The 26,765-nt window shown below is 36.5% G+C and overlaps 4 protein-coding genes across 12 annotated transcripts; 2 read left to right on the plus strand and 2 right to left on the minus strand.

The window, feature by feature from the left end:
- The first annotated feature begins 1,403 nt into the window (after positions 1-1,403).
- Positions 1,404-5,124, plus strand: LOC130998027 (uncharacterized). Its single transcript, XM_057923464.1, has 2 exons — positions 1,404-2,796; positions 5,089-5,124. Exons 1-2 carry the CDS (start codon positions 1,528-1,530, stop codon positions 5,122-5,124), a joined length of 1,305 nt encoding a protein of 434 aa, XP_057779447.1. The 5' UTR covers positions 1,404-1,527.
- Positions 3,594-7,994, plus strand: LOC131000699 (interactor of constitutive active ROPs 3-like). 9 transcript variants are annotated; one of them, XM_057926728.1, is made up of 4 exons: positions 3,594-4,045; positions 5,089-5,175; positions 5,867-6,119; positions 6,450-7,994. In XM_057926728.1, exons 2-4 carry the CDS (start codon positions 5,156-5,158, stop codon positions 7,842-7,844), a joined length of 1,668 nt encoding a protein of 555 aa, XP_057782711.1. In that variant the 5' UTR covers positions 3,594-4,045; positions 5,089-5,155; the 3' UTR covers positions 7,845-7,994. The 9 variants fall into 9 exon arrangements, with proteins under 9 accessions (XP_057782711.1, XP_057782714.1, XP_057782710.1 ...); XM_057926731.1 differs by lacking the exon at positions 3,594-4,045 and adding an exon at positions 4,090-4,361; XM_057926735.1 differs by lacking the exon at positions 3,594-4,045 and adding an exon at positions 4,497-4,515.
- A 3,517-nt stretch (positions 7,995-11,511) lies between these two features.
- On the minus strand, positions 11,512-12,230 carry LOC130998028 (uncharacterized). The gene is made up of 2 exons (XM_057923465.1): positions 12,201-12,230; positions 11,512-12,150 (listed from the first exon to the last, which is right to left on the minus strand). Exons 1-2 carry the CDS (start codon positions 12,228-12,230, stop codon positions 11,512-11,514), a joined length of 669 nt encoding a protein of 222 aa, XP_057779448.1.
- A 750-nt stretch (positions 12,231-12,980) lies between these two features.
- On the minus strand, positions 12,981-15,057 carry LOC131000702 (dof zinc finger protein DOF2.1-like). Its single transcript, XM_057926736.1, has 2 exons — positions 14,722-15,057; positions 12,981-14,148 (listed from the first exon to the last, which is right to left on the minus strand). Exons 1-2 carry the CDS (start codon positions 14,761-14,763, stop codon positions 13,306-13,308), a joined length of 885 nt encoding a protein of 294 aa, XP_057782719.1. The 5' UTR covers positions 14,764-15,057; the 3' UTR covers positions 12,981-13,305.
- Between the last annotated feature and the right edge of the window lie 11,708 nt (positions 15,058-26,765).

Here is a 26,765-nt window from a genome sequence, read left to right on the forward strand (position 1 = left end):
TACATGCAACGAAAAGACAAAAGAAAAAAAGGACAGCAGTCCAATTTTAGCTCGGTAACTTGGGCTTATTTGTGGAGCAGAAAAGAAATGCAATGTAAATTAAGTTGATTTATTTATGAGCTACAAATTGCAATATATCCTAAATTCCGAGCAATCGGATTTCCGTATCCCCATCTCAGAGCACTCCCAGCAGAAATCCCAAAATTATGTTCCTATATTTCTCCCTAAAACTTTCCTATTTAAATTTAGGATCTCGATTTTATAAATGCATACACCAGATCTCCTATTTTCTACATAAAAACAATAATTATGTGTGGGCTCTACTAATTATAAGCTTAAAATAAATTTAGGGTGGGTGTAAATTTAAGATTGAATTTAAGTAGGTGTAAATTTTTTTGTGGGCCCCATCCAATTTAGGGGATCTGCTGGATGCATTTTTTTATCTCATTTTCAATTGTTTTAGCCTAAATTTAGAGTTAGTGATGCATTTAGGTGATCTGCTGGGAGTGCTCTCATCTCCCCAAATTATCCGCGAGGAGTAGAATTTTAATTTATTCATACTAATTTCTGGCAAGATATTGTGCCCGATTAAATATAAATATGCGGTATTCTATTAGATATTTCCTCCGTCCCATTTACAACGATCCCATTTACTTTTTGGTACATTTCATTTATAATGTCTCAATTTAGAAAAGAAAATAAATTACTTTACCTATTTCATTATCTTTCTCCTTATTTATTTTATTTTCATATACTTTTTCATTAATTTTTTTTTTTTGATCGGGCAAAGTCATGTTAGATGTTAGTAGTTAGTTCCTCATCCACTCCAAGAACCACCTTATCTCTCCATTCACCAAATCCACCTTATATCTCCAATCTCCAATTCGCTCCCAAGAGGGATCGAACCCGGGTCACTTCACTTAAGTGAGGACCTGGTGGCCAGTGGGCTAAGCCCCCTGGTTCATATACTTTTTCATTAATCTTTTTATCTCTCTCATTATTTACTTTATTTTTATTTATTTTTACCTATATTTAATTAATTTGAGTGGCTTATTTTTTTAGAATGTTATATAAGGGGCGGAGGTGGTATAAAATATAAATACGAGGTCAAAGTTGAGTCTTAACAAGTTTGTTGTGTCAGATTGTGAGAGCACCCGCATCGCGGGTACTCGATAAGGTCCTCGAGGAGATGGCCGGCTTCGAGGAGGGCGATGCGGCGTGGAGGTCCTCGAGGAGTACCCGAGTTATCGGGTATCCTCGAGTAGGCGCGTGCTCTGCACGCGCCATAATTAAAAAAATATATATTATTTATATTTGATTTTCGACCGTTTCTTCAATTTTTTTTTTTTTTGTTTTCCAACGGCTCTTTCAACGGCATTCTTTCATTTTCCTTTTTTTTTTTATCTTCTTTTCTCTCTATAAATAATACTTCTCCCTACAACTCATTCACCTACAATTCATTCATCACAACTCACTTTCATTCATCACGACTCATTCCTTCTTCCTCCTACAATTTTTCTTCCAAAAATGTCGTCACCTGAACATGATTCTTCGCCCGATTCCGACGAAGTCGCTGAAAAGTTCATGGAGTTGGTTGAGTTGCAGAAACAAGTGCTTCAATCATACTACCCCCAACCGGCGCCGGAGCCGGCGCGTGCGAAACGTCCCCGATCATACGTCCACCGTGATCGTGAAGAGGCCCATGTACGTCTTATGCAAGACTACTTCGTCGACAATCCAACGTATGGCCCTACTTTTTTCCGGCGTCGATTTCGCATGCAGAAGGAGCTCTTCTTTCGCATCGTCGAGGCTGTTCAAGGTGAAGATATTTACTTTCATATGAGCACTGATGCACTCGGTCGAGATTCTCTTTCTCCTTTGCAGAAATGCACGTCGGCTATCCGCCAATTAGCCACCGGGGTTAGTGCGGATGTGTTCGATGAGTATCTCAAAGTGGCGGACTCAACCGGTCGTCTATGCCTAAAGAAGTTCTGCAAGGCGGTCATACGGGCTTTTGGAGCCCATTACCTGCGCCGTCCAACGGCAAAAGACGTGCAACGCCTACTCCGAATGCACGACGCGAGACATGGTTTTCCCGGGATGCTCGGGAGTTTAGACTGCATGCATTGGGCGTGGAAGAACTGCCCAAAGGCGTGGCACGACGCATACACACGCGGGGATCAGGGAGAGCCCACCTTGATATTGGAGGCCGTTGCCTCTTTCGATTTGTGGATTTGGCACGCCTTCTTCGGCGTCGCTGGTTCAAATAACGACATCAATGTGCTGAATCAGTCTCCTCTCTTCTCCGACGTCTTAGGAGGAACTGCGGCGCCGGTGGTCTTTCATGCCAACCAGCGCGAATACCGGATGGGCTACTATTTGTGTGACGGCATATATCCGGAGTGGCGTTGCTTCGTGAAGAGTCCATCAATGGCAACCAATCCGAAGGAGGCAAGGTTCAAGAAGATGCAAGAATCAGCACGGAAGGATGTGGAACGCGCCTTCGGAGTCCTTCAAGCTCGGTGGGGAATCATTCGAAGTCCGGCGCGCAATTGGTACGTAGAGCACTTGAAGGACATCATGTTGTGTTGCATCATTCTCCACAACATGATTGTGGAGCACGAAGGTGAAGCGGCTGCTAACTGGAGAGATGATGACAGGGCGTCTAGCAGTGGTTCGACGGAGAGTGCTGGACAAACACCGGTGGCCTTCAAGGAATATGTGCGAAGGGATAGCCTTCTCCGAGATAGACAACTACATGCTCAGCTCCGATATGATTTGATTGAGCACATTTGGGCACGTTTCGGACCTCTAGGGCCAGAGTAGTTAATTTTTAGGAATTGTTTTTATTTTATTAAAGTTTTATGTAATATTTAGGATTTTATAATTAATGCAATTTAAATTTGTAATAAATTGTGTTATTTAAATTTGAGCAATTAAATTTAAATGAAAAACATAAAATCAAAACTAATATTATCAAGTAGGCTATCAAGGAACCCCAATGCAGCACTACCTACTCAATAACACAAACACTATCAAGTAGGCTATCAAGGAGGCTATCAAGGAGGTCACAATGCGGATGCTCTGATAAGATAATAAACTTGATGGCGTCATCTTTTAACAAGGCAATGTAAGTTAATGAATAGTGTTATTTTTGTAATTTTTTAAATTATTAAATTATTTTTTTGTAGTTTTTGTACTTTAAAAATAATAAAAATTGAAAAGGTTATTAAAAAAGTACTATAAAAAAACTACTGTGTGGAGAAAACAATGAAACTAAATAAATTTTTTTTTATTTTGAACCAACAAATTTAAATAAATTTATTTTTGAAAGTGTATAATTATATTTTATTCAAATATATTTTGTGTAAATAACATTATTATTAAGTTATTGTCTATAGGCCAATGTTTGGACAATATAAGAGGTGATGATTGACACAATAGTAAGACGGAATTTCACAGTTTATGTATGGGAGTGGGAGGGGGTTGGTAAAGGTAAAATGAATAGCGAGAAAAGGCAAGTAGAGTAAAAAAAATCATGGGATCCAGTCCAGTATTACATAAGTAAATAGTGGTTGATGTAGGATTGTCCAAAAATGAGCAGCTTCACAAAAGTGAGTAGTGCACAACTTCATGAAACACTCATCGTAGGTTAGAGGTAAGCCTAGCTTTTATAGCTCAACCACCACCTCCTAAAACGACAACTCTTCCTCACTATGCTTGTCTGTCTCCACTCTCCACTCTATTTACTTATTCCATACAAAAATTAAATTAAATTGAATTTATTTGTGAGAGATTCCTGCTCATTCCCTACATATACAGATTCACCCACCACTTGCAATTTGCGAAACAAAACAAAGAACATTGCATTGCATAGCATAGCATACACTAGAAAAAGAAGCAGTTGTTGCCCTCGATACAAGAGCTAAGCCTCTTTTATGTTGACGATGCCTGCTTTCTCTCTCTCCCTCTCTCTTGATTCTTTCAAAACTATGTACTAGTCCTTTGCAACACTGAAGTTACAGTTTCTTCTCAAGAATTCTGGGTGAGAAAGCTGCACATTATTGTTTCCTTCTTTGCACTCTACTTATCTTCTTGAAATTAGCTAAAAGACTCCCTATATCAAAAAAAAGTTTACAGTTGTCAACTAGCTATCTATGGCTGTATACAGTTCTTTCTTGGCTAAAGGAGATAATAATGTGAGGAAATGCTCTCAAACATTTCCAAGAACTTGAACGAGGCGTATATGCTGCTGCATTTTGTGGGTTCAGAGAGAGAGAGAGAGAGTTTGTATCTGCTTCTATAATTTTATTCCCTATGATTTTTTGGGTTAATGGGGCTGGATGCAAAATGTGATGATGGTATACTTTGAATCCTCTTTTTATAATCCTTCCTCTCTCTCTCTCTACACAAAAGTTTTGGACCTCAAAGCCACTTTACAGGCTTTGTTCAAAGGCAGAGTATGATAATCCCTTTTCAGGAAATCACCTTTTTTTCACCCTACTCTGTTTTCTTGTATGTCTTTTCTCATTTGGTTTCTTTCTCCTTTCCAAGATGCTTTTCTTCTTTTTTGGACTGTGTATAATACTGAGATATAATAACAATATTCAATCCATTTATTGAGTGAGGTGAAGCTACTTTAGCTGCTTTCTTGCATGATTACATTCAACTAACCGCTGCAAATCTCACAATCTTCTTGTTAATTGTTCTTGATTTTTCATCATCTTGTGTTTTTTCCGGCCAAGAGCCATTTTTGGTTGAATCATTTGTCACCATTGGTTTACATGCACACTTGCTTCAACGAATGCAATAAATGATGCTCGTGGATACAATAAATACCGAATGCCAAAAGCAGCAAGAATTCTTGAATCCTTTTCTGCTGGATTCATATATCTCGGTTTTTGGTTAGACATCGGAATGAGACGTTGTACTAATCCCATGTTGCTCGATTGCATCTTCTTCTATCTCAAATGAAGCATTTAATGTTGTATTTTCTGCAATGTGGTAGAAATGATTCTGTACATTATCATCATTTCATCAGATTCCCTAAATATCTGTACAATTTTTTCCCTCTCTGCACTGTTGCAGGTGTTGTGGGCCACCAAGCATTCGAGTAGCATCTAAATATCTTCCATTTTCGAGTTTCGTTTGAAATATGCAGACGCCTAAGTCAAGGTAACTTTCGGTGCTGCAAGAACAATGAGGCATTCATGATGGTGATTATTTTTATTTGACTTGATGAAGAAAGTGTTGTTGAACTAATGATCATCTTTTGTTGTAATGATTTTGAGCAAATAAGCGATGAATATGCTAACATGATTAAATCTTGTCTGTTGGGACCGGAAAAGGTCCCGTTAGAGGTTGATGGATTACTTGTGAAACTATGTGGGAAATTGCACTAGCCTGCTTTTGTACTTCATTTCTTCTATATATATATATATTGAGGTATTTTCATTACATCTGTGTAACTGATTATATGAGACTTCAATCTCAGTTTTCCGACAATTGTAAACATGTTTAGACTTTAGAGTGATTTTGTGATGGTGAGGTTTCATGTATTTGTAAAGTACTCTTTTGCCTCATGTCACATATTTTCTCTGGTTATACACAATTTTTACATGTAACTTCCTTTGAAGAAACTCTTGAATATGTGCTATTGCTCTTCTTAATTTGAAATTTGATGCTAAAGTTATCAGATTTTTTCATGCTTTAATACTGCCATATGCTCATATACTTATTATAATAGCCTGCAATCTTCTCTCTCCTTCAGTACTGCATATTTGTAATTCAATAATGAAATCTATAGCAAATTTTAGCTAACTGTTTTGAGTTAGAATCTCTTGATGTTTACATTACTCTATTGCAGAACCAGTTCCTCAGGAGCAGCTCCGCGGATTTCTCCTCACTCTATTTCATCTGAGGTGTCGGGGAAGAGCTCCCCTCGATCAGCTCCCTCCGAGGCATCCAGGAAACATTCTCCACGAGCTGCCCGCCAGCTCAAGACAAGTCCGCGTTTTTTAGAGCCCACCATCTCTTCTTCTAACCTAGCAACTCGAGCGCCAAAAGAGGCGAGCCTTAGAGTTTCTGATCACAACTCGCCTGCAAGTCCGCTCTCTGAGGTACTCAAGATAACTAGCATCTTCTACTTTTGTACTAGAAGTAGAAAGCAAAGTGAAATGCAGATATTCCCCTGTGTATTGAAGAATCTATTACCATGTTGTACAATGAAATCTTGTACCATGTAATGAATACTTAACTTCTGTATCATATTAATCTAAAATTTAATGATTTATATTCCTCAACCATCCATCATGATGCATGATTGATGCGGCATTTTATCTGTCAATCTGAAATAGTATTCTTGTTAAATTAATAATGCCTTAAATTCAACTATTGCTATTGATAGCTCTTGCATGTTTTGCTAAATTAATTTCTGCTGCAACCTGCAGAAGAAACGTCTGACCAAAGTTGCTGAGCTCGAGTCGCAGATTTCTCAGCTAGAAAATGATCTGAAAAATGTGAAGGATCAGTTATGCTCATCAGAAAAATCTAAGAAGCAAGCCCAGAGAGATGCAGATGAATCCAACCAAGAGCTCTCAGTCCTCTCCTCAAAGCTTGAAGAGTCGGAGAAGAAACTTCTAGAGCTTTCAGCCTCTCGGAATGCTCTTACAGTAGAGCTCTCTGAGACAAGTGAGGAACGAGACAGGTCGTTGCAAGCTGAGCTGGAGGCTCTGCAGAAGCAGCAGTTGCAAGAATCAGCTGCTTTGGCCTCTGCATTAGATGAGATCGAAAGGCTCAAAGCTCAGCTTGAGATGGTAGCTGCGTCCGAAGCTAACAACTCAGAATCTGCACCAACCGAGCTCCATAACCTGAACGAGGCACTTGTGGTCGTGGAAGAAATGAAGAAGCAGCTAAGCGACTCCAAGAAATCAGAAGCTGAGGCGCAAGAACTCGTTGGTGAGACACTTATGCAGCTGGAAGCAGCGAAGAAGATGGTGGAGACGCTTAGGTGGGATGGATGTAAAGCTGCAGCTAGTGAGCTGGAACAGTCGAGGGCTCGTGTTGAGCTTCTAGAAGAGGACATTAGAAAACTGAATGCTGAAATTGAAGAGAAGAAGGCAGTTGAAGCAGAATTGGCCTCCGTGAAGCTCCAAGTGGAGCAGCTGAGATCTGCTCTAGCAGTTGCTGAGACGAGGCGGAGTGAGGATCAAGCTCGGAGCACAGAGCAAGTGAAGCACGCTCGTGAGATCGTGGAACAGATCAAATCTGCATCAGGGCAGAGAGAGGCGGAGTTGGAGGCAGAGCTGCGGAAATCCAGCTATGAAATCGAGGAGCTGAGGTCGAGCCTCATGGATAAGGAGACGGAGCTGCAGAGCATCTTCGAGGAGAACGACGCCCTCATAATGCAGCTGGAGAAGGCGATATCCGGGCACAAGGAGCAGGAGCTGAGAGCGGAAATGGAGAGAATAAAAGCACAGCACGATGAGATAGCAGAGGAGAACAGAGCACTGAGGGTGGAGATGGCGGAGGAGGTGGAGAGGAGCAAGAGGAAGGCGGCTGAGCAGCTGGAGGCGGCGCAGGCAGGGAATGCGGAGATGGAGGGGGAGCTGCGGAGGCTGAAGGTGCAGTCGGATCAGTGGAGGAAGGCAGCGGAGGTGGCGGCGTCCATGCTGTCGGTAGGGAACGCGGTGGAGAGGACGGGGTCGATGGACAACAACTACAGCCCGCGGATGAGGAGGATTGCGTCGCCCTACGCAGATGATCTTGATGATCAACTGCTCAAGAAGAAGAATGTCAATGTGCTCACAAAGTTTGGCGTGCTGTGGAAGAAGCCACACAAATGAGAATAAAAATTGTATTGCATTTCTTTGCTACAACAACTCTTCAGTTTTAGGCTTATTTGGTTAACATGAATGAATTCAGTGATGTTTATTCAGTCAACATACTTGACTTTTTTTTGTCTTGAAAATGGGAAGATAATTGGGTTAATCACACCTTCACGCTCAAAGTTTGCCGGATTTTCAGAAACAAACACATTTTTTATTTTTTGTTTTTTGATAAATTAGCAACGAATAAATGTATTTTGATGTGAACCCTTGATTATATTATTCCCATCTATATTTTTAGTGATTGAGACCCTCTAAAATAGGATTCTATCATGATATTTGTATTTCACGAGTTCCATAAAATAAAATCAAATAAAACTGTCACAAAATTAAACTACAGCTAAATGAGATCCCGTTGTATAGAAATAGAACTAACCAACAAAAAATGAAAGCAATTTCTATTGGGCTTTCAGAAAAAATTATTTTTGGCCCATCAGTGAGGCGTTATAGCAATTCAGAATTTCGTCCCCTTCTTGAGACTTGAGAGCTTTAAGAAGCCCAAATTCTCTTTGTAATTCATTCAATATTTATCTGTTTTCATACTTTGAATTCATTTCATTTAGTAACAGTCAATTGATTATTGTTACAAAACCTCATGTAAAACTTATTGTTTACTTTAAAAGCTAGGCTATATCAAAGAGAGAGTGCTTAAAATATTATAAACCACATAGCCCAGAGTAAGCGATGTGGAATGCACCCGGATCATGACATTCATTTTGTTTTTGTTGTTTCCAAAATTCATCATTGAAATTAGGTTGAGATCGGCTTTGAATGCTAATCAACTTAAGTGCCATTTATTTTTTAGGATTAGCTTCGTTAGATAAAAAACAGTAAGGGTAATCTATTATTTACTTAGATATATTGAAATTTTAGAATATCTAAAGGCCCTTGATTATTTCTATTATTTAACCTACTTTTGCTTGATTTATATCTTATTGAAAGAGTGAGATTGAAAAAATCCTACTCTTAAGGATAAAAGTACCCAATCACGCATATCTTATCAATCCTGCAAAGTAAATGTCTCCCTATAATATACATGTTTCTCTATACTCTGCAAAAGTAAACGCCCCATTATAATATATTACATGTTTCTCGATAAACTGTTGCTGGCTTCTTTCAAGTTATGAGTTGCAGATTTTTTTTTTTTGAGACGTATATAAGTTGCAGATTTAGTGATCGAGATTTCAGATATAAAATTGAAATTATGACCTATTTCTTCCTGATTGTCTCATGTAATGTTAGTTTAAATCTAACTAATTTGGATTCTTTTAGTCCATATTGGCGAAGCAGTGGAGTCCTTGATGGCAATGAACTCCAATCGAAATATTTATATTTGGTTAAGTTTGGTGGAGGTCAATCATGTCTCAAATAATTGGATGTGGAACATCAAAAATTAATATTAGTCACATTTGGGTTGTCTTAGTAATTTATCATGAAATTAAAGCATATATTATTCTCCCAAGTCTGCAGTGGACGAGCCCAAACACTTCATTCTTGTTGTAGAAAAAATTAAAAGAACATTAATACATAATAAATGGTAGTAGTATTGAGTATAGCCTCAAATTGTAGAAAAATACAGCTGAAGCAAAATCCCTTCAAAACCCTTGTCTCTTAGTTTGTAGTGATTTATGTCATATTTGGACGTCCTCAAATCGAAGGTTTCAAAATATCTATATAGATAAAGATGACAATAAATTTGTGATAAAAGTAGTAAATTAGCACAAGAAGAAAAAGAAGTTGTGGAGAGACGTATTTGTCTGCGAAAAAAATTAGCTTATTGTATCTCAATGGTTATTATATATATTTCTCTCAAAAAAAAAAAATGGTTATTATATATAGTTCTTGTTATATCGGGATTATTACATTTTTGGTGTCTTAATAAGTTATGAAGTTTTACATATTTAGAGCGTAAAGTTATTTATTGTGCTGGGACTTATTTGACATTTTTCTTCACATGCTATAAAATAATTAACTAAATTTAGAGAATATTACTCCATTAATGTAATTTTATCTACCTAATTATATTTTTATTCAAAAAGAGATTATAGTTTGGTAGTTTCTAACTTTTTATTGTTTTTCAGTATTATTTATACCGTTAAATTCTTTTGATATCTCAAAATTACTTTTGTGAATTTGTATAAAATAATGATGAACTTGATTATATATGTATTAATATTCATTTGTAACAAAAGATCTTTGATGATCCCATTTAAGTTTTCTATTTTTAACAGCTATTTTTTCAACGAAAATGTTCAATTTATCATAGCTTTTATATTCCCGTAAAAAATGTTTATATATCAATTTCTAGAAGAAAAAAAAATGTGTTTATTAATATGTATGATAAACTTCGGATACCGACAAATATATAACTTTTTAAAGAAAATTAGGCATGGATCTATAGGGTGCGGTTATAGTGAGAACCACACTTATCGTGAGAACATAAGAACCATTAAAATCAATGCATCTACTATATAAATTAATGCATTCGCTATTAAATTTAATGCATCCGAAAATAATAAATTTTTTGCTCCCTTCAGGATTCGAACCCAGGATCTGCATTCATCCACCAAGATGATGCATCCACCGTAGATCTTGATGATCGAATGGTTTAAAATGGTTCTCTGTTCTAATTTTATTTAGTGGTTCTTATTTGAACCTCTCCCTGGATCTATATCTTGTAAAAGACACTTAAAAATGTCAATTGTCAAATAATAGCAAGTTGAGATATTAAATTGTCAAACTTCGTATACAAAAGACGGATTTGTCTAAGTATTAGTACAATTGTTTACCATTTTCTTGCAACCAAACTCCACTACACAATTATTAACTAGTGCTCTCCACTACATAATTATTAACACATACTTATGCACTAAATAGTCATATTGTATATATTAACTGTACAGGTTATCATATTGTTTTGACAATTCATTAATATTTAATTATATTATTGTCATTAAATATCAATATATTGTATAAAAATATTGCTCCATATCACACACACACATTGTTTTTTTTTTTTGTTTGAATTAGAATTATCAGAGATATCTAAATATAATCAAATAAGATACTCGTATGCAGGTGGGACCTCTATACTGTACAAAGGTGGGAAAATAATCGCACGTAGGCGAGACTACTATCCACACAAAAGTAGAAAAACTTTTTTTTTATCAGGCAAAACTGAAGTAGATTAAAAGAAAAGGCACCAGTGGTACCCAACAAAACTTACAGCACTCGTGGTATTAGCCCGTTAGAGCACCACTGTGCAAAATCCAAAACTTTATCAACTAAACCAAAGATTCTATTCCAACTCCACACTCTAACCTTGATTTCCACAAGTAAGTTGTAAACCTCCCACGTTTTTCCTTCGAACCTAATCTCATTTCTTCTCTTCCAAAGAAGCCAACAACAGCTCAACCATATTGCATTGAGTAGCTTCCTACCTTTCTTATTTTGTCCGCACTCGCTGACGCTTAACCAATGTGCAGTTGCCGCGGAGGGGCGAGCTGTGCTGATCCCAGTCCACCTTTGTATCTCGTCCCAGAGCTCTTGGGTTTTCGGGCATGAGATGAACAGATGATTTGCGTCCTCCTCGTGATCTTGGCATAAGCAACACCGGAGATCTTCCTCACCCTCTAACTTTGATTTCCACAAGTAAGTTGTAAACCTCCCACGTTTTTCCTTCGAACCTAATCTCATTTCTTCTCTTCCAAAGAAGCCAACAACAGCTCAACCATATTGCATTGAGTAGCTTCCTACCTTTCTTATTTTGTCCGCACTCGCTGAAGCTTAACCAATGTGCAGCTGCCGCAGAGGGGCGAGCCGTGCTGATCCCAGTCCACCTTTGTATCTCGTCCCAGAGCTCTTGGGTTTTCGGGCATGAGATGAACAGATGATTTGCGTCCTCCTCGTGATCTTGGCATAAGCAACATCGGAGATCTTCCTCACCCAAGTTGATCTTCCTCTTCCTCAGGTTGTCACACGTTGGGAGGCGATTGCGCAGCAGTCTCCACCCAGTAACAATTGCTTTCTGTGGGGTAGGCGTATCCCAAATCGACGCCAGAGTTTCCAGGTCAAGCCGGAGGGCACCTCTGTCACTCCGCTGATTTTTAATCACTTCGTACGCTGATTTAATGGAGTATCTTCCATCCTTGGCAGCTTCCCAAATCCAGCTATCTTTAATTCCTGCAACCGGAACAAAAGACGAAATAACATCAGTTAGTTGTCTGGCTGCCTCCTCTTCTCTCTCCCTCAACTCCTTGTTCCACTGCAGACGAGATTGAACCAAAACCTTTCTGATCCTTAGTCTTGAAGTGCCTCAATTTTGCCACTTGAGCTAAGCTTCATTGGTCATACCATATTGTTAATAATGTAAGTTATATTGTTCTTAATTATCAACTTCAATATAGCTAGATATTATTGACAATCCCTACCAATTAAAATCAAGTGCTTATCATATATTTTAAGGATGCCTTAAACCACCCAAATAGTCGATTAAGTATGTGCTAGCTTTCATATTCGGCGCAGTAGAGTTGTTTTATTTGTTTGAGAAATTAGCATCAGAATATATAAAAACAAATAAATAATCTGTCGACATACGATATGTTTCCCAAGTCTTTTTTTTTTTTTCTGAAGGAATATGTTTCCCAAGTCCTTACTGACAACATTATTCCATAGACTTTTTGTTTCACGCCCAAATCTGCAGTTGGATTTGGTCTGTCCAAATCGCGGAAATCTCTACCCCTAAATTTGCTGAATTTCTATGACATTGGGACTAGTAAACGACAATTATCATTTAATTAATCCCTAATCAACAATCAACATTCCATTCCCATTTAATAATCCTCTAAGATCTACCTCTAAACAATAAACCATCATTACATAATCTCTTGAAAACAATTGTTTACCATTTTCTTGCAACCAAACACTGCCAATTTCAAGATCTTTTGTCCAGAGTTTCAAAGTGTTCAGACATGCTGAACTCAACCTATATTGCATCATTTTCAAGATCTATTTTCTCAAAATAGGCAAACAAAACAGTCTGCATTACTACAACTGTTTACATAGTACTTCAGGAAATTAAATGACCACAATAAATAAAAAAACAAGAAATGAAATTTCATTAGTTTGTCATCAAACAAATAAATGTAGACAGCCAAGAAAAAGAAAAAAACCCCAGAACATGATTCAAGTGAATCAAATCCCTCTTACTACAGACAAAATCCACATCAATAAATTAAGCTTTTCTCTTAAGTTAAAATACTAGAGAAGCAAAACTATATCAACATTACATCTTTTCTTTTCCCCTTTTCCCCCAACCCTCTCTAGGAAACACTATAATCCATGTCAATTTCTTGATCTAAATAATTACAATTATTAGTGATCACAGTCACAAATAATTGCAATTTTTTCCGGGGACCCTCTACGTGAGAGGGCTGTTGAGAAGTCCCTGCCAATTGGACGAGCCGATTCCGTTCCAGTTCAGTCTGGTGGAATCGAAATCCGATCCATTGCCATCTCCGGTGCTCATATTCTGCCAGGGGAAACCCCACAAAATCCTGCCATCGCCGTCCCTCCCGCCACACAATTCCTGCTTCACCGCGGTCGCTGCCGTGCCGCCGCCGTATTCGTCGTAGGACGGCATTCCCATCTCGCGGGCCCCACTCGTCGCCATCCCCACATTCTGATCAACCTCCACATTCCCATAATACAAATTGTGCATCCCATTATTTGCAGCGCTCTGATTCTCAAGAAACCCACTTCTCATGGCATCAAAGAGGCCGTGAGAAGAAGAGGGAAGAACGTCACCGTGATGCTGGGCCCACATGGAGAAATCGTGATCATCTAACCCTAGATGGGCGGAATTCTGCTTCTGAAGCCTGGCAATGGCTAGGTTGAGATCGTTGGAATTGTAGGAGAGAGGAGGCATGGAGGGAATCGGGGAGGGGAGGGGGGGAGGGTCGTGGCTTCTCTTGGAAGAGGAGGAGGAGGAGGAGGAAGAGGAGGATCTCTTGTTCTTGCGGCAGCCGCCGCCGACGGGGACGTTGCGGAGGGTGCCGCCTTTGGTCCAGTATCTTCGGCAGGATTTGCAGAAGTATCTGGGCTGGGAGAGGCTGTAGTTGTTGTAGTAGCAGAATTTGGTGTTGGCCGAGTCGCATCTAGGGCATTTTAGAGCCTGCATATCAGCTGGCCTTGGCTTCTTGTTTTGATCTTGCTGTGATTTGTTGCAACCCAGCATGCTTTCTAGCGTTTCTAATCCCATTTCCTGAAATTTCATTTCCAACATTAATTATTTCATCACCAAACAACAAATATACATATATTGGAGTATATATATCATTTTAATTTGTTGCTGGATCGCAGTTGTATGTCAATCAATAAATTAAAACACATGTATTCCACTTCTAATATTCATGAATATTTCTAATTTTTAAATTGTAAGGCATTAGTGGTTTGAATAGTTTGAATTCGGGGTGTAGAGGTGAGAACCCAAAGCATTCAGATTGGGAGTAAATTTCCAAGAATATGTTTTTTTGCATAAAAAATTCAGCTTTAATTTGTACTATGGGAAATTAGATTTTACGACCCCGAAAATCTGGCACTTTCAAATCAAGAAGAGACTTTTGCATCAACTGTGGAAGTTCACTTGCGTTGAAGAAAGAAATAAATTTATATCACAAGTCACGGACCCAAAAAGAAAACTCCCAATATTGGAATAGGAAAAAAGATCAACACATACACATTTCACAAATGAGTAAAGTGATTGAAGAAAGCAAATTGATTTTTCAGCTGAATCTTTGAAAGAAAATGAATATAGATGACACAAAATTAACCGCACCTGATGATGGTGCTGTGCGCTTGAAGAATCCATCCCCACCATGCAACAGTAAAACTTGTGTCTTTCTTCTGCTAATCAAAGGTTCACAAAAATTCGAAGTGATTGTTGAAGAGGAAGATGAGAGAGAAACTGGGGCTAATACCAGAAGCTGGAGCAACCCACACACATATATATATTGAGAGTGAGAGAGGGAGGACAAAGTGGGGTGTCGTTATAGAGAGAGAGAGAGAGAGAGAGAGTGAGTGTAATGATTACGAGATTGTGCTGGGGATGTGTGTAAGTAATATGTATGTGGGAGTTGGCACGCAAGAGAGAAACGAAAAAAGCAGTCTACCTTGGGTAGAGAGAGAGAGAGAGAGAGCGGCATTTCAATTCGGAATTGAGGTGTGTGTCAGGTGGGTCCCGGCGGCGTGGGAAGGCAACTATGGTTAACGCCCTCCCGTGGTCCCCACTGGGCCCGGCCCGACCTACATGCAGCGCGCTTCGGGCTTTTTATTTCAATTCCTACTCGGCGCGCGCACCGCAGACTCTGCTACTGCGCTTCGTTCTACTTTTCTTAATCATCTCAAACATAATTCTCTCTTTTCTATTCTTATGTTTCCTCTTTCTCTCTATTACCTTATTTGGGAAATTCATCTCAAATTATCACTTCCGTCCGTTATGTATTTCGTCACCTCAAAAATATCCGCCTCACAAATTTGAAGCTAAAAGGCAACACTTGAAGCTATATTAATTCTTTAGTTTTATAAGTTTGAAAAAAATCCTATCGAAATAGTTTATTTTATTTTGGAAACGACATAAGTATTAGTAGATAGTTTATTTTTTAATACTTAGGGTCCGTCTACTTTGATGGAAAAAGAGAGAAAAAGTATATTTTCATACTATTTTCACATGTTTATTATAATGGAAAATTTTCTTTGGACATAGTGGAATATTTTCTTGGACAGCCCCTTTTCACTCCAATATTGAATAATATTATCCTAAGATAGGGTGTAAAAATATTTTTCAACATTTTCTCATCTTTTCATTTTTAGTAGACATGTGATAAAAAAAAAGAAAAAATAATAATATTTTTTCATCTTTTCTTATGCATCATTTTCGAATGAAAAAATTTACAACCAAAGTAAGCACACATTTTATCTTGGGAATAGTTTAATACTCCCTCCGTCCCATGAAAAATAACCAAATTTTCTTTTTGATTTGTCCCACGAAACTTGACCAATTACCTTATATGGCAATAAAAAAACTTTTTATTCACCTTTTCACTTTTACACCTACCACACTTAACACACAAAATATCAATTTTTTAAAACCCGTGCCGAAAGGAATTTGGTCATGCTTCATGGGACGGAGGGCGTACCAAAAAATATAAAAAGGAATCTTGACAAATGACAAATAGCGGTTCAAAAGAAAGAATTGAAAACTAGGCTATTATTATTATTATAGTGTCGGTCCTTATTAATAATTTTGTAAGGATAGTTTAATAATTTATCTAATAAAAAGTTTTATTATAATTGAAAACTAATCTGCATCATTGAAGTTTACATACTCTATGATTATCGTAAAAATAAATATTATGTCCTCATGGGGACACCAAGCGGTGCGATCTCCTGTGTGTGAACAGTGAAATCGCCAGTTCAAACCCCACTGCTCCCCCTCCCAAACTCCCCCAAATCAAAAAAATAAAAAATAAATAAAAATAAGTATTATAAAAAATATTAATGTATATATATAAGCAATAGTTCATAACTACTATTAGGGAGGAGAGAGAGGTTTATATATATAATCATCTCCTATATGTATATAAGAGTATCCACAATGGAGAGCAAGATGAGCTCTTAAATATGGTTCCCACTATTTAAGAGCCCACTCTCCACAATAAGAGAGTTCACCCCTTGGCTCTCTAATTTATATTTTCATTTTTTATTTTATTTTATTGTTGTTTTTAATTAAAATTAACATTAAATTCAACAACTCAAATTTCATTAAATTAAAAATCAAACATTACATAAAATAAAAAAAATGAAAAATTACATTAATTTAGATAAAAAAATTAAATCTACTAGTTATGGCTCCAACTGTACAATTCCAACATTAAAAATCTGATTTTTTTTTTAATTGTGGCGAATTTTCTGATTGGGCGGTGCTGGAGACGCGCCCAACCATTTCCAGTTTGAGCCCGATGCGGAGAGGGGAGGCAGGCTCGCGCACCCGGGGTGCGGCAACGGCCGAGGGCACAGAGCAAGGGGGGCTCGAGCCTTTTTCCGAGCCCCCATTGCTGATGCTCTAATTTACCTTTATATGTATTTAAATAATAATAAAAAAAACAAAGGATATTCTGTAAAATTTATGGTGAATGAAATCAGTAGGTTTGTACAGGTGTTGTGAAGTACTTCATTCGTCCCACGAATCTTGACACGTTTGATTTCGGCACGAGAATTAAGGAGTTGTAGATTAGTGTTTTAAGTGTGTAGTTAATAATTAAAGTATAAAAATGATAAAGTAGGAGATAGAATGTAATAAAAGTGATAAAGTAATAGAGAGAAGATAATAATTACTCCCTCCGTCCGCCAAAAATAGACCATTTTTACTATATTGGGCGTCCGCAAAAAGTATACCACTTTCCTTTTATGGAAATGGTCCCACCACCCACTTTAATCTTTTATCCTTACAAACACTCTTTATTTACAAAAAAAATCACCCCAAATTCAATCTCAACCACACATCTAATAAAGTGGTGGGACTCTTTCTCCACTACATCAAAACCATCACCAATTTTATTAAATCCCGTGCCCAACTAAAGTAGTCTACTTTTGGCGGACGGTGGGAGTACTTTTTTAAAAATGTGTCAGAATTCGTGGAACGACTCAAAAAAGAATACGTGTCAAGATTCGTGGGACAAAGGGAGTATATACATGCTTAGAGAAACGGATATCGAACTTGTATATATAAGAAAACATATATATATATATATATATATATATATATATATATATATATATATATATATATATATATATGATTGTTGTATTGATGTCGTCGTCATCATTCATATTATGTCTAAACTGTGATATGTTAATAAACGTAGTTTAATGATTTCAATGATTCTACTTTATGTTCATTCGTATGAATTGTTTCCAACCAAAGGTTGCTCCATTTTTCTGACACGTGACAAATCACTACCTATTTTTGTACACGTCACAGAGTTTTCGCAAATAATGACATTTTAAAGAAAATATGTGACGGGTGAATGGAAAGTTACCTTATTTTTATATGTAAATTTAAATCAAAGTTAACTCTAAGGGCTTCCATTCCATAAGCTTGTCGAAATATATTTTAGTGACGAGAAGTCATAATTAATTGATTAATAAAATGTATAGTAACTGAGTTATATACTTCAATTTTTGATTAAATAATTATAATCAATGCTATACAATATGTACTATCGCTTATGTATATATATTAGCTTGGATGCACGTCTTTCTGAAAATAGAAAAGAGAGTAATAAAAACATAAACAGCGAGTAATTAGTTAACAAATCATGAATCTGGTAACAGATTAAATACTCCTAGCTAGTTGTTATAATTAATTCAAAGCATATGCATGAAACTTTATGCTAATATACTAATGAAGGAATTGTTACTTTTGAATTTTGTAATAGAAAGCTGATCAAGATTCTATAGGGCTATGTACATAAACATTGATATTTGCATATGTCAAATCTTGTCACATGCACCTAAAAAGCAGATATAAATGAATCTCCTCTCCACACAGAAATCAACATGCTATTCGATCCATCGCCAATCTTATTTTTACTTCACAAAAACATAGAAAGCCCTTTTTCACCATTTATGGAATGTACTCTTTTACTATATATTTCCCTTTTTCTTTACCTTCTCATTTCAAATAAAAAGGTTGTCTTAGTGAATGCGAGGAAAAGGGATTTTGAAGCTAAGCAACAGCAGCCACAGGGATCGAATCGACAACCAATTTTGAATTATTTATTCTATATTTAAAAAGAAAATCATATTCGATTTTTTCCTATCGATCTTGTGCTCATTCTTAATCTAATGACGAAGTCACACACGATCACATGAGTGTAAATGAAGAATATGTCAACAACATATTCAACAATACAGTTCTTGCAAAGATTATATATAAAAAGAAAATATTAGGTTGAGTTTTAGGCTCATATATTCGTAAATTTTCGACGAACTCACACACTTACGTGAGAGCAAATGATGAGTCATTCAACAACAAATATGCTATTCTTATCAATTTGAAATGACTCACTCAATTTTAATCAATTTTACTCAAAACTAAATTGTGACATCACATGCATGTGACATACATATGTGATATGAGTACAAGCTAGTATTCCCTCCATCCCAACTAACTTGAAGCACTTTTTTTGTGCACGAAAGTTAAGAAACTAGTGTTTAGTATCATACAATAAATCTATGCAGTCACATTGTGGTCACCTACAAACTACTTCATCCGTCTCATTTGTATTAACCCCTTGCCATTTTGGGTTGTCCCAATTGTATTGGCCCATTTCTTAAAATAACAAAAATAAAGACTTTTAAGTGGGTAAAAGTAAAGCACTCCAACTACTTAACTCATAAATAAAGGTTTTCTTAATCTCCGTGTCCAAAAGTAAGGGGCCAATACAAATGGGATGGAGGGAGTACTTTAATAGGGAAAATTTTAATTTATTTGTTAAATAAAATTAGGATTTAATTATTTTATTTTATTGTCTATATTGTACCTTTTAAATTTTTAATTTCATTTTCAAAAATAAAAATAAAAAATGTTATAGAAAAATAACTATAATGTGGATAATACAATAAAAATTAGTTAAATAAATCAAAATTATTCCTATTTAACTAATTTGTAGGTGGCTACAATATGGTTATTTAACATCACTCGGAGCTTTAAGAGCATCCGCATTGGGGGTTCCTTGATAGCCTTTTTTTTTTTTTGATCAAGTAAAGGTGAATTTCATTAAGGGTACCAGAGGTACCAAAGCTTACAAAAAACGTGAAAGTAACTCATTAGATATCCATTCGGTAACAATGGTATCCACCCCAATGATCCCAAATATTTTGTTCCAACACCAAAGTCTAACCTTAACTTCATTGATGAATTTTCTAGAATCCCAATCCACGCCTTCGAATTTGCAGTTGTTTCTCCATTTCCACAGCGTCCAGATAGTACAAATCCAAGTTGCCTCTAAGAATTTTCCAATCTTTTTACCTCTTCCCAAGTTCGCGAAAGCCTCAAGATGTCCCGCCACCGAGCAAGGGCGAACTGTAATCAGCCCCAGCCAACGTTGAATTTCGTCCCAAACCTCGCCGATAATAGGACATAGCAAGAATAAATGATTTGCCGACTCTTCTTGAAGATTGCAGAACTTACATCTTGTTTCATCAACACCCATAAGAATCCTTTTCTTTCTCAAATTGTCACACGTTGCAAGTCTGTTCCTCACTAATCTCCAGGCTGTCACGGTTGCTTTATGAGGAGCCTGCGCATTCCAGATTTTTGTGATAAGGAAAGAATTGTCTGGACGCGGCTCTGTCTCGTTTTTACTTGACATCATGATGTCATAGGCGGACTTAGTCGAGTAAGTGCCCTCTGTGGATGCTTTCCAAGACCAGCCTACTTGATAGTGTTTGTGTTATTGAGTAGGTAGTGCTGCATTGGGGTTCCTTGATAGCCTACTTGATAATATTAGTTTTGATTTTATGTTTTTCATTTAAATTTTATTGCATTATTTAAATAGCATATTTTTGTAATAGTTAAATACTGGATTAAACATAAATTTAAAATTACTTAAAACATTAAAAAAATACATAAAAATTAAAAAACACCTAAAAAAAATACATAAAAATTTAAAAAACCTAAAACATCATTAAAATCACATTCCTTGATAGCCTAGGATAGACCACGACGCCTGAGCACGTCGGCGACCATGGACGCGTGCAATGCACGTTGTGCGTCCGTCATGTGCGTCGTATCCGTGTTCAGGAGCTGCATATCGAGCTCCCTCTCCCGGATATCGTTCCTCCGCTGGTACTGGGCGGTGAATGCCCTCATCTGCTCGTCGTTCCTGTCCAACCTCTCTACTATTTCTGGTGGAGGATCCGAGCTCGTATGCGACGCTGCTGCCTTCCCTTTCCCTTTCGCCGCCGCCTTCGCCGCCTTGTTGCCAATGGGCCGGGCAGAAGAGATCTCCTCGCCCGACGTCGAGGTGGTGAAGCCGCCCTCTTCCGTAGTCTTTGTCCTCTTGGAGGCATGCACGTCTCCAAGGAGGTACATCGACTTGAACTTGGAATTGTTCCGGAGAACTCTCCACGCGTTCCAGAAATTGAAGGCGGCCCTGTGTGGGCTTCGAGCCTTGAAGAGGGTTTGGGCCTTTTCACGAATCATATCATCCGAATGACCGGACGGCCAATTGTTGCGCGTCTTCACCCAAACAGCTTCCCAAAGACGCACATCCGCGCTCACCCGGGACCAGTGGCCTTGAAGTTGCTTGATCTTAAGGTCGACGCCGAGGATGGGGTTCACACGTTCGCGGATCCGGCCCCAATATGCCTCTCCCTTCTGATCCGTCCCACGGATCGAGTCGTTGGTCTCCTCCGCCCAAATTTGGACGATGAGATCCGTATGCTCGGGAGCATACGTATGACGGTACCTAGCGGCCTTGTCGTGTTTGATTTTGGTGGCCATTTCCTTCCTCCGGCCGCCTTTCTTTGGTGGGGAGACACTCTGCTGAGCACTGACCGGTTCCTCCTCGGGCGAGCCCTCCTCCAAGTTGATTCCTCCCATATCATGATGATAATCGGAGGAGAGATCGGGGCACTAATTTGGATCGTAGAAAGGGTTGTGTGGATCTATGACGGAGAAAATTGTAGGAGAAGAAGAGGTGTGAAGAGAAGAAGGAAGAAGGAGAAGAGGTGTGAAGAGAAGAAGGAAGAAGGTGGGGTGTTTTAAAGAAGAGAAGAAGGAGAAAAAAAAATAAAAAAATAATGAAAATGGTCGGTCAAAGGTGCGGAAACCGAGGAGCTGCAGTCAAAATTCGAATATAATTCGAATTTTCGAATTTTTCCTTTTTTCTTTTAAATTGGGCGCGTGCATTGCACGCGCCATCTCCTCCGCCCATTCGAGGATACTCGATAACTCGAGGAGCTCCACGCCGTATCGCCCTCCTCGACGCCCTCCATCTCCTCGAGGAGCTCCTCGAGTACCCGCGATGCGGGTGCTCTAAGTGTGTTGATAATAAAATGAATAAGTGATTGGATGTGAGAGACAAAAATGACATAATAAATAGGCCCAATTAGGGTTGTATACGAATCAAATAATTTTGTTCGATTCGGTATTCGTGTTCGAATTTTGATATTCGTATTCGAAAATTTACGAATCGAATCCAAATACAAATAATATTTTTGATTCGATTAGTTACCAAATACAAATTGAAAATTTTGATATTCGATTCGATATTCGTAAGTATTCGATTCGATTAAATATTTATAATATATATATATATATATACAATATTTTATTTATAACTATCTAATCTAATTATAATTGAATAGAGATAATTAATGAAAGAAATGTATAACAATAACCAACCTAAACGTTATGATTAAATAGGTAAATCTTAATATCTCTAAGCCCTAAATTCAAGAGTAAGCGCCCACCTTTCTTTCACTTTCATGTCTCTAGGTTTAATATAGAATCTTACATTGTTTAGAATATTATTTTAGATATTTTTTTTTTATAAAATTTTGCATTGAATCGAATATTCGAATCAAATACGAATAGTTCGAATATTAATTCGAATCGAATACGAATCAGATTTATTATTCGAAAGGTATTAAAATATTGATTTGAATCTTGAATAATTTCATGAATAGAAATCAAATACAGTGATATTCGCTTCGATTCGATTCGTTTACAATCCTAGGCCCAATCCAGTTAATTGTAAGATTTAATTATTAACATCCTTTTATTTATTTATTTTTTTAATTTTTTCATATAGAAAAATAATTTGAAATAGTTGAGATGAGTCAGAGATGAATACGACTAAAACTAATTAGTAATTTGAGGACGACGGAGAGAGTAATGTTCAAGTTAAAGAAAATGATGAGTCATTCAACAACATATACGTTATTGTTACAATCAAGTTGACACGAATCACTCATTTTAATTAACTTGACACAAACTAAATTGTGACATCACATGCATGTAACATACATATGTGATATGACTACAAAGTAGTAATGTTCAAGTAATGAATGATTGGGTGAAAATTTTCCTTATCCATTAAGATAGCAAATAAGCAACACATGCAGTCCACTGGGAATACATAATCAGCCAATCAAAATAAAAAGAAGAGAAGCAGGGATCTAGCTAACACTTAGCCAGTCAGAACAAATATACATTATACTATAAAATTATTAATTATTTTTGTGTGTTTCCCAATATTACCATTAAATTTGAAGGAACCAAGATTCTTGGAATGGTGGGAAAATCAATGCCACCCAACAAATATTCTAACATTGTCATCACCTGTCACTGCCACATACGATCATAATAAACAAACAATCATTGATCCCACTCTACTAACATTCTCTCTTCGGATCCCATGAAATTGCCTCCCTCCTTATTTTCAAACCGCAAAATTATTGCTACATTGGTGATGTTGTGCTTGGAAAGTGCAGTTTCTATTTTTTTAATGATCTTTTTAAGTAGTTTGAAGTTAGTCCATATATATATATATACTCCACCTGTTCTGCAAATTTTGAGACAATTCTTTTTTACACGGAAATTAAGATAATACTCCCTCCGTCCGCCAAAAATAGACCACTTTGGTTGGGCACGAGATTTAATAAAATTGGTGATGATTTTGATGTAGTGGAGAAAGGGTCTCACCACTTTATGAGATGTGTGGTTGAGATTGAATTTGGGGTGGGTTTTTTGTAAATAAAGAGTGTTTGTAAGGATAAAAGATTAAAGTGGGTGGTGGGACCATTTCCATAAAAGGAAAGTGGTCTACTCTTTGCGGACGCCCAATATAGTAAAAATGGTCTACTTTTGGCGGACGGAGGGAGTAGCATTTAGTGTATTAAGTGTGGTAGATGAAAAAGTGAAAAATGTGAATAAATAGAATTTTTTTTGCCATATAAAAAAATGACTCATAATTTGTAGGACGATCGAAAAATGAAAGTGACTCAAGATTCGTGGCACGGAAAGAATATATGATATGTTTCTAAAACATACATTATTGGTCGATAAAGCTATTATCATTGAAGAAAAACAAAGATGTACGCCTACATTTTGAAATGGGACAAAAAGAGGAGGAGAAAGAAAACAAACGATTTGAAAATATGTAAAAATAAGGATTTGGATGAGGTTTGTAATTAGATTGGTGATAAAATACTGATTAATGAAGAAACCCTATTTTTGGTGGAAAAAATAATTTGCAGCGGGCTCACATGTACCACATGTAAGACAATGTGGGACCAGGGTCATAATGGGCAATCAGCATCAGTCAAATCAATTGACCGGTCAAAATTTTGGTTTTTCCAGTCAAATAAAAATAAAATAAAATAAGTGGAGAGGCAAAGTGAAAGCTGAGTTGGGGAAGTGTGCCCTCGATTATATATGGCATGCTATTTTACTGAAGAAACGAATCTGCCTTGGAAACCTGTTAGGGTTTGCTCTCTACTTCTTGAAGCTTCTAATTATAATATATAGAATTTTAATTGGATTGTTTCACATGGATGGACCATAGATGATTGATACATTGGCCTATAATATTCCCACTTTTTTGAAAACAAAATTCTACCAAACATCTAATTATCTTCTTGTGGGGTGACCTTCTTGTTGGGCGACCTTGTTAGGATTAACTTTTAAATTTGATGCCTAAGTTGTGATTGGGCTACTTTAATACTCTATTCATCTCTCAAAATGTGTATTGTTTTTTATTTTGACACTTTAAATAAAAATATATTTTTTTTCTATTCCTTTTGAACATTATCTCACTATAACTTTTTTTTATTTTTTCTTCACTTTCTTAGCTTATTCACAATTTTACTACACATAAGTACGTAACCTACCACAATTAAACCCCTTTTTTTATTCTCATTATTTTAACACGACAATAAAAATGAGTCTCTTTCTTCACTTATAACGCACTTAGTTAAAATTTATTAAGATATATACAGATAAAAAAACGTACATTTTTAAGAGACGAAGGAAGTATGTAAACTTTGATGCCTAAGTTTTGTCTATTGCGGGGAGGTAAGTAATATATAAATATATGTCATGAGGTTCTTCTTAAGTGTTTTGATAATTGATATTTCACCCGTGGTCGATATAATAATAATAATAATAATAATAATAATAATAATAATAATAATAATAATAATAATAATAATAATAATAATAATAATAAATTCTTATTCCGACGCAATCGACGTAGTTTAAAATATGTAGTAAGTAGTTCGTGGAAAGAAACAAATGTGTAGATAATTTCGAAGGAGAATATTCGTGTTATAATGTTGCAATAATTAACCATCTGTCCACCAGTAGCTAAATTAATGCATGTTGTAATTATGTGCATTAATCTAATTAGGAATGACATCATTGCCATGTGTGTGTTCACCCATAAACTAAGGTTTACTAATTAAGCTGGTAAGATGGAGTGCCCAAAAATATTTTATTTTCTTCTTGAATAAAAATATCTAATGATTCTTAAATCTTAACAACTAACATATATTGTTCTAGAGTTTAGTCACGTGTATAGAGAAGCCAATATGGAGGCAAATAAATTAGCTAAGTTTGTTTTTTTTTTATTCTGATATATGGTGTAATAATGATCTGAAAATCAAATTTCTCAACTTGACTTTTGAATATTGTCCATGCTGATTTAAATCTATAAATTTCCTTTCCATCCCCCCTCCCCCCCAAAAAAAAACTAAGATCTCCTCAAGAAATAAATAAGTAAATATTCCTATATAGTTAATGTTAATGCGGGTCCCTTTTCTGGAGGAATAAATGCTAACTAAACTTCATCTCAAATCAAGCTACTTAATTAGTGCAAAAAAGCATTGTTTAAGTGTGTTGTCCATTCTGTAGACAAGAGTTTGACCTTATAGCTAGTGAAAATTGAAAATGCGTTCAAACTAAACCCGATTTAATTTGTACTCACATGAAAAGAATCATGTAATCATAAATTTGCTATTGTGAGATCGTTTTACGAATCAAGATCTTTAAGACACTACCATTTGAATACAAATTTATACTTGTATATTTTTATTAATATTTTTATCCATATATAACAGTCTCAAACATGTCTTCTTCTTCTTCTTCTTCTTCTTCTTCTTCTTCTTCTTTTCAGGAATGGGAAATATAGGTTAAACCTAGCTACTCAAACTCCAATTCATCACTTTGTTTTGCATTTTATGTTATATTAAACGAATTTCAGATTCCCAATGTCAGTTCAAACTCTTGTAATATAATGAACGGTAATGGATCGAGACTAGGTTTCTAATAAATCACGGATTAATTCCAAATGCGCCCTCTCAATTAGTTCTCTTCCAAGTTTCAAATATGTAGTACAAATTAAAACTACTACTATAAATTACGGACATGTTTGTAGTTCAAACTCATCTTAATTTCCTCATATATCCTACTGCATTTACTTTCAAGCCTTACTATTTACCTAATACTAGTATAATTTATTCAAAACATGTGTCTTCTATAGTTTTTTGAAACACTCACACCTTTACGCATATCAGGAGACACGAATTCTGAAACTTAATTATTGATTGAAAAATAAATATTTGCTAATTGAGCTGCACTTCGTCGTTGTGTCGTTTAGGTAATTTTACCATATTACTTTTAATTAAATATATACTTAGTAATATAAAATGATTATGTTGTGTTGATCTCTAACTCACAATGGGGAAGAGGATATAAATTGAAAATTATGACCAAATCTTGAAATGTCCCATTACACTCTCGTCCTATTGTCG

Source organism: Salvia miltiorrhiza, chromosome 8, assembly GCF_028751815.1.
Source record: "Salvia miltiorrhiza cultivar Shanhuang (shh) chromosome 8, IMPLAD_Smil_shh, whole genome shotgun sequence".
NCBI lineage: Eukaryota > Viridiplantae > Streptophyta > Magnoliopsida > Lamiales > Lamiaceae > Salvia > Salvia miltiorrhiza.

What these genes read in the sequence shown, in the direction of transcription:
- LOC130998027 (XM_057923464.1), top strand. Translation starts at nt 1,528, where the DNA reads ATGTCGTCACCTGAACATGATTCTTCGCCCGATTCCGACGAAGTCGCT. An exon ending in ATTTGATTGAGCACATTTGG is followed by an intron (nt 2,797 to 5,088) that starts GCACGTTTCGGA and finishes GCACTGTTGCAG; the next exon opens with GTGTTGTGGGCCACCAAGCA.
- LOC131000699 (XM_057926728.1), top strand. Translation starts at nt 5,156, where the DNA reads ATGCAGACGCCTAAGTCAAG. An exon ending in ATGCAGACGCCTAAGTCAAG is followed by an intron (nt 5,176 to 5,866) that starts GTAACTTTCGGT and finishes ACTCTATTGCAG; the next exon opens with AACCAGTTCCTCAGGAGCAG. An exon ending in CTGCAAGTCCGCTCTCTGAG is followed by an intron (nt 6,120 to 6,449) that starts GTACTCAAGATA and finishes TGCAACCTGCAG; the next exon opens with AAGAAACGTCTGACCAAAGT.
- LOC130998028 (XM_057923465.1), bottom strand. Translation starts at nt 12,230, where the DNA reads ATGAAGCTTAGCTCAAGTGGCAAAATTGAG. An exon ending in GCTCAAGTGGCAAAATTGAG is followed by an intron (nt 12,151 to 12,200) that starts GCACTTCAAGAC and finishes TCTCGTCTGCAG; the next exon opens with TGGAACAAGGAGTTGAGGGA.
- LOC131000702 (XM_057926736.1), bottom strand. Translation starts at nt 14,763, where the DNA reads ATGGTGGGGATGGATTCTTCAAGCGCACAGCACCATCATCAG. An exon ending in GCGCACAGCACCATCATCAG is followed by an intron (nt 14,149 to 14,721) that starts GTGCGGTTAATT and finishes ATGAAATTTCAG; the next exon opens with GAAATGGGATTAGAAACGCT.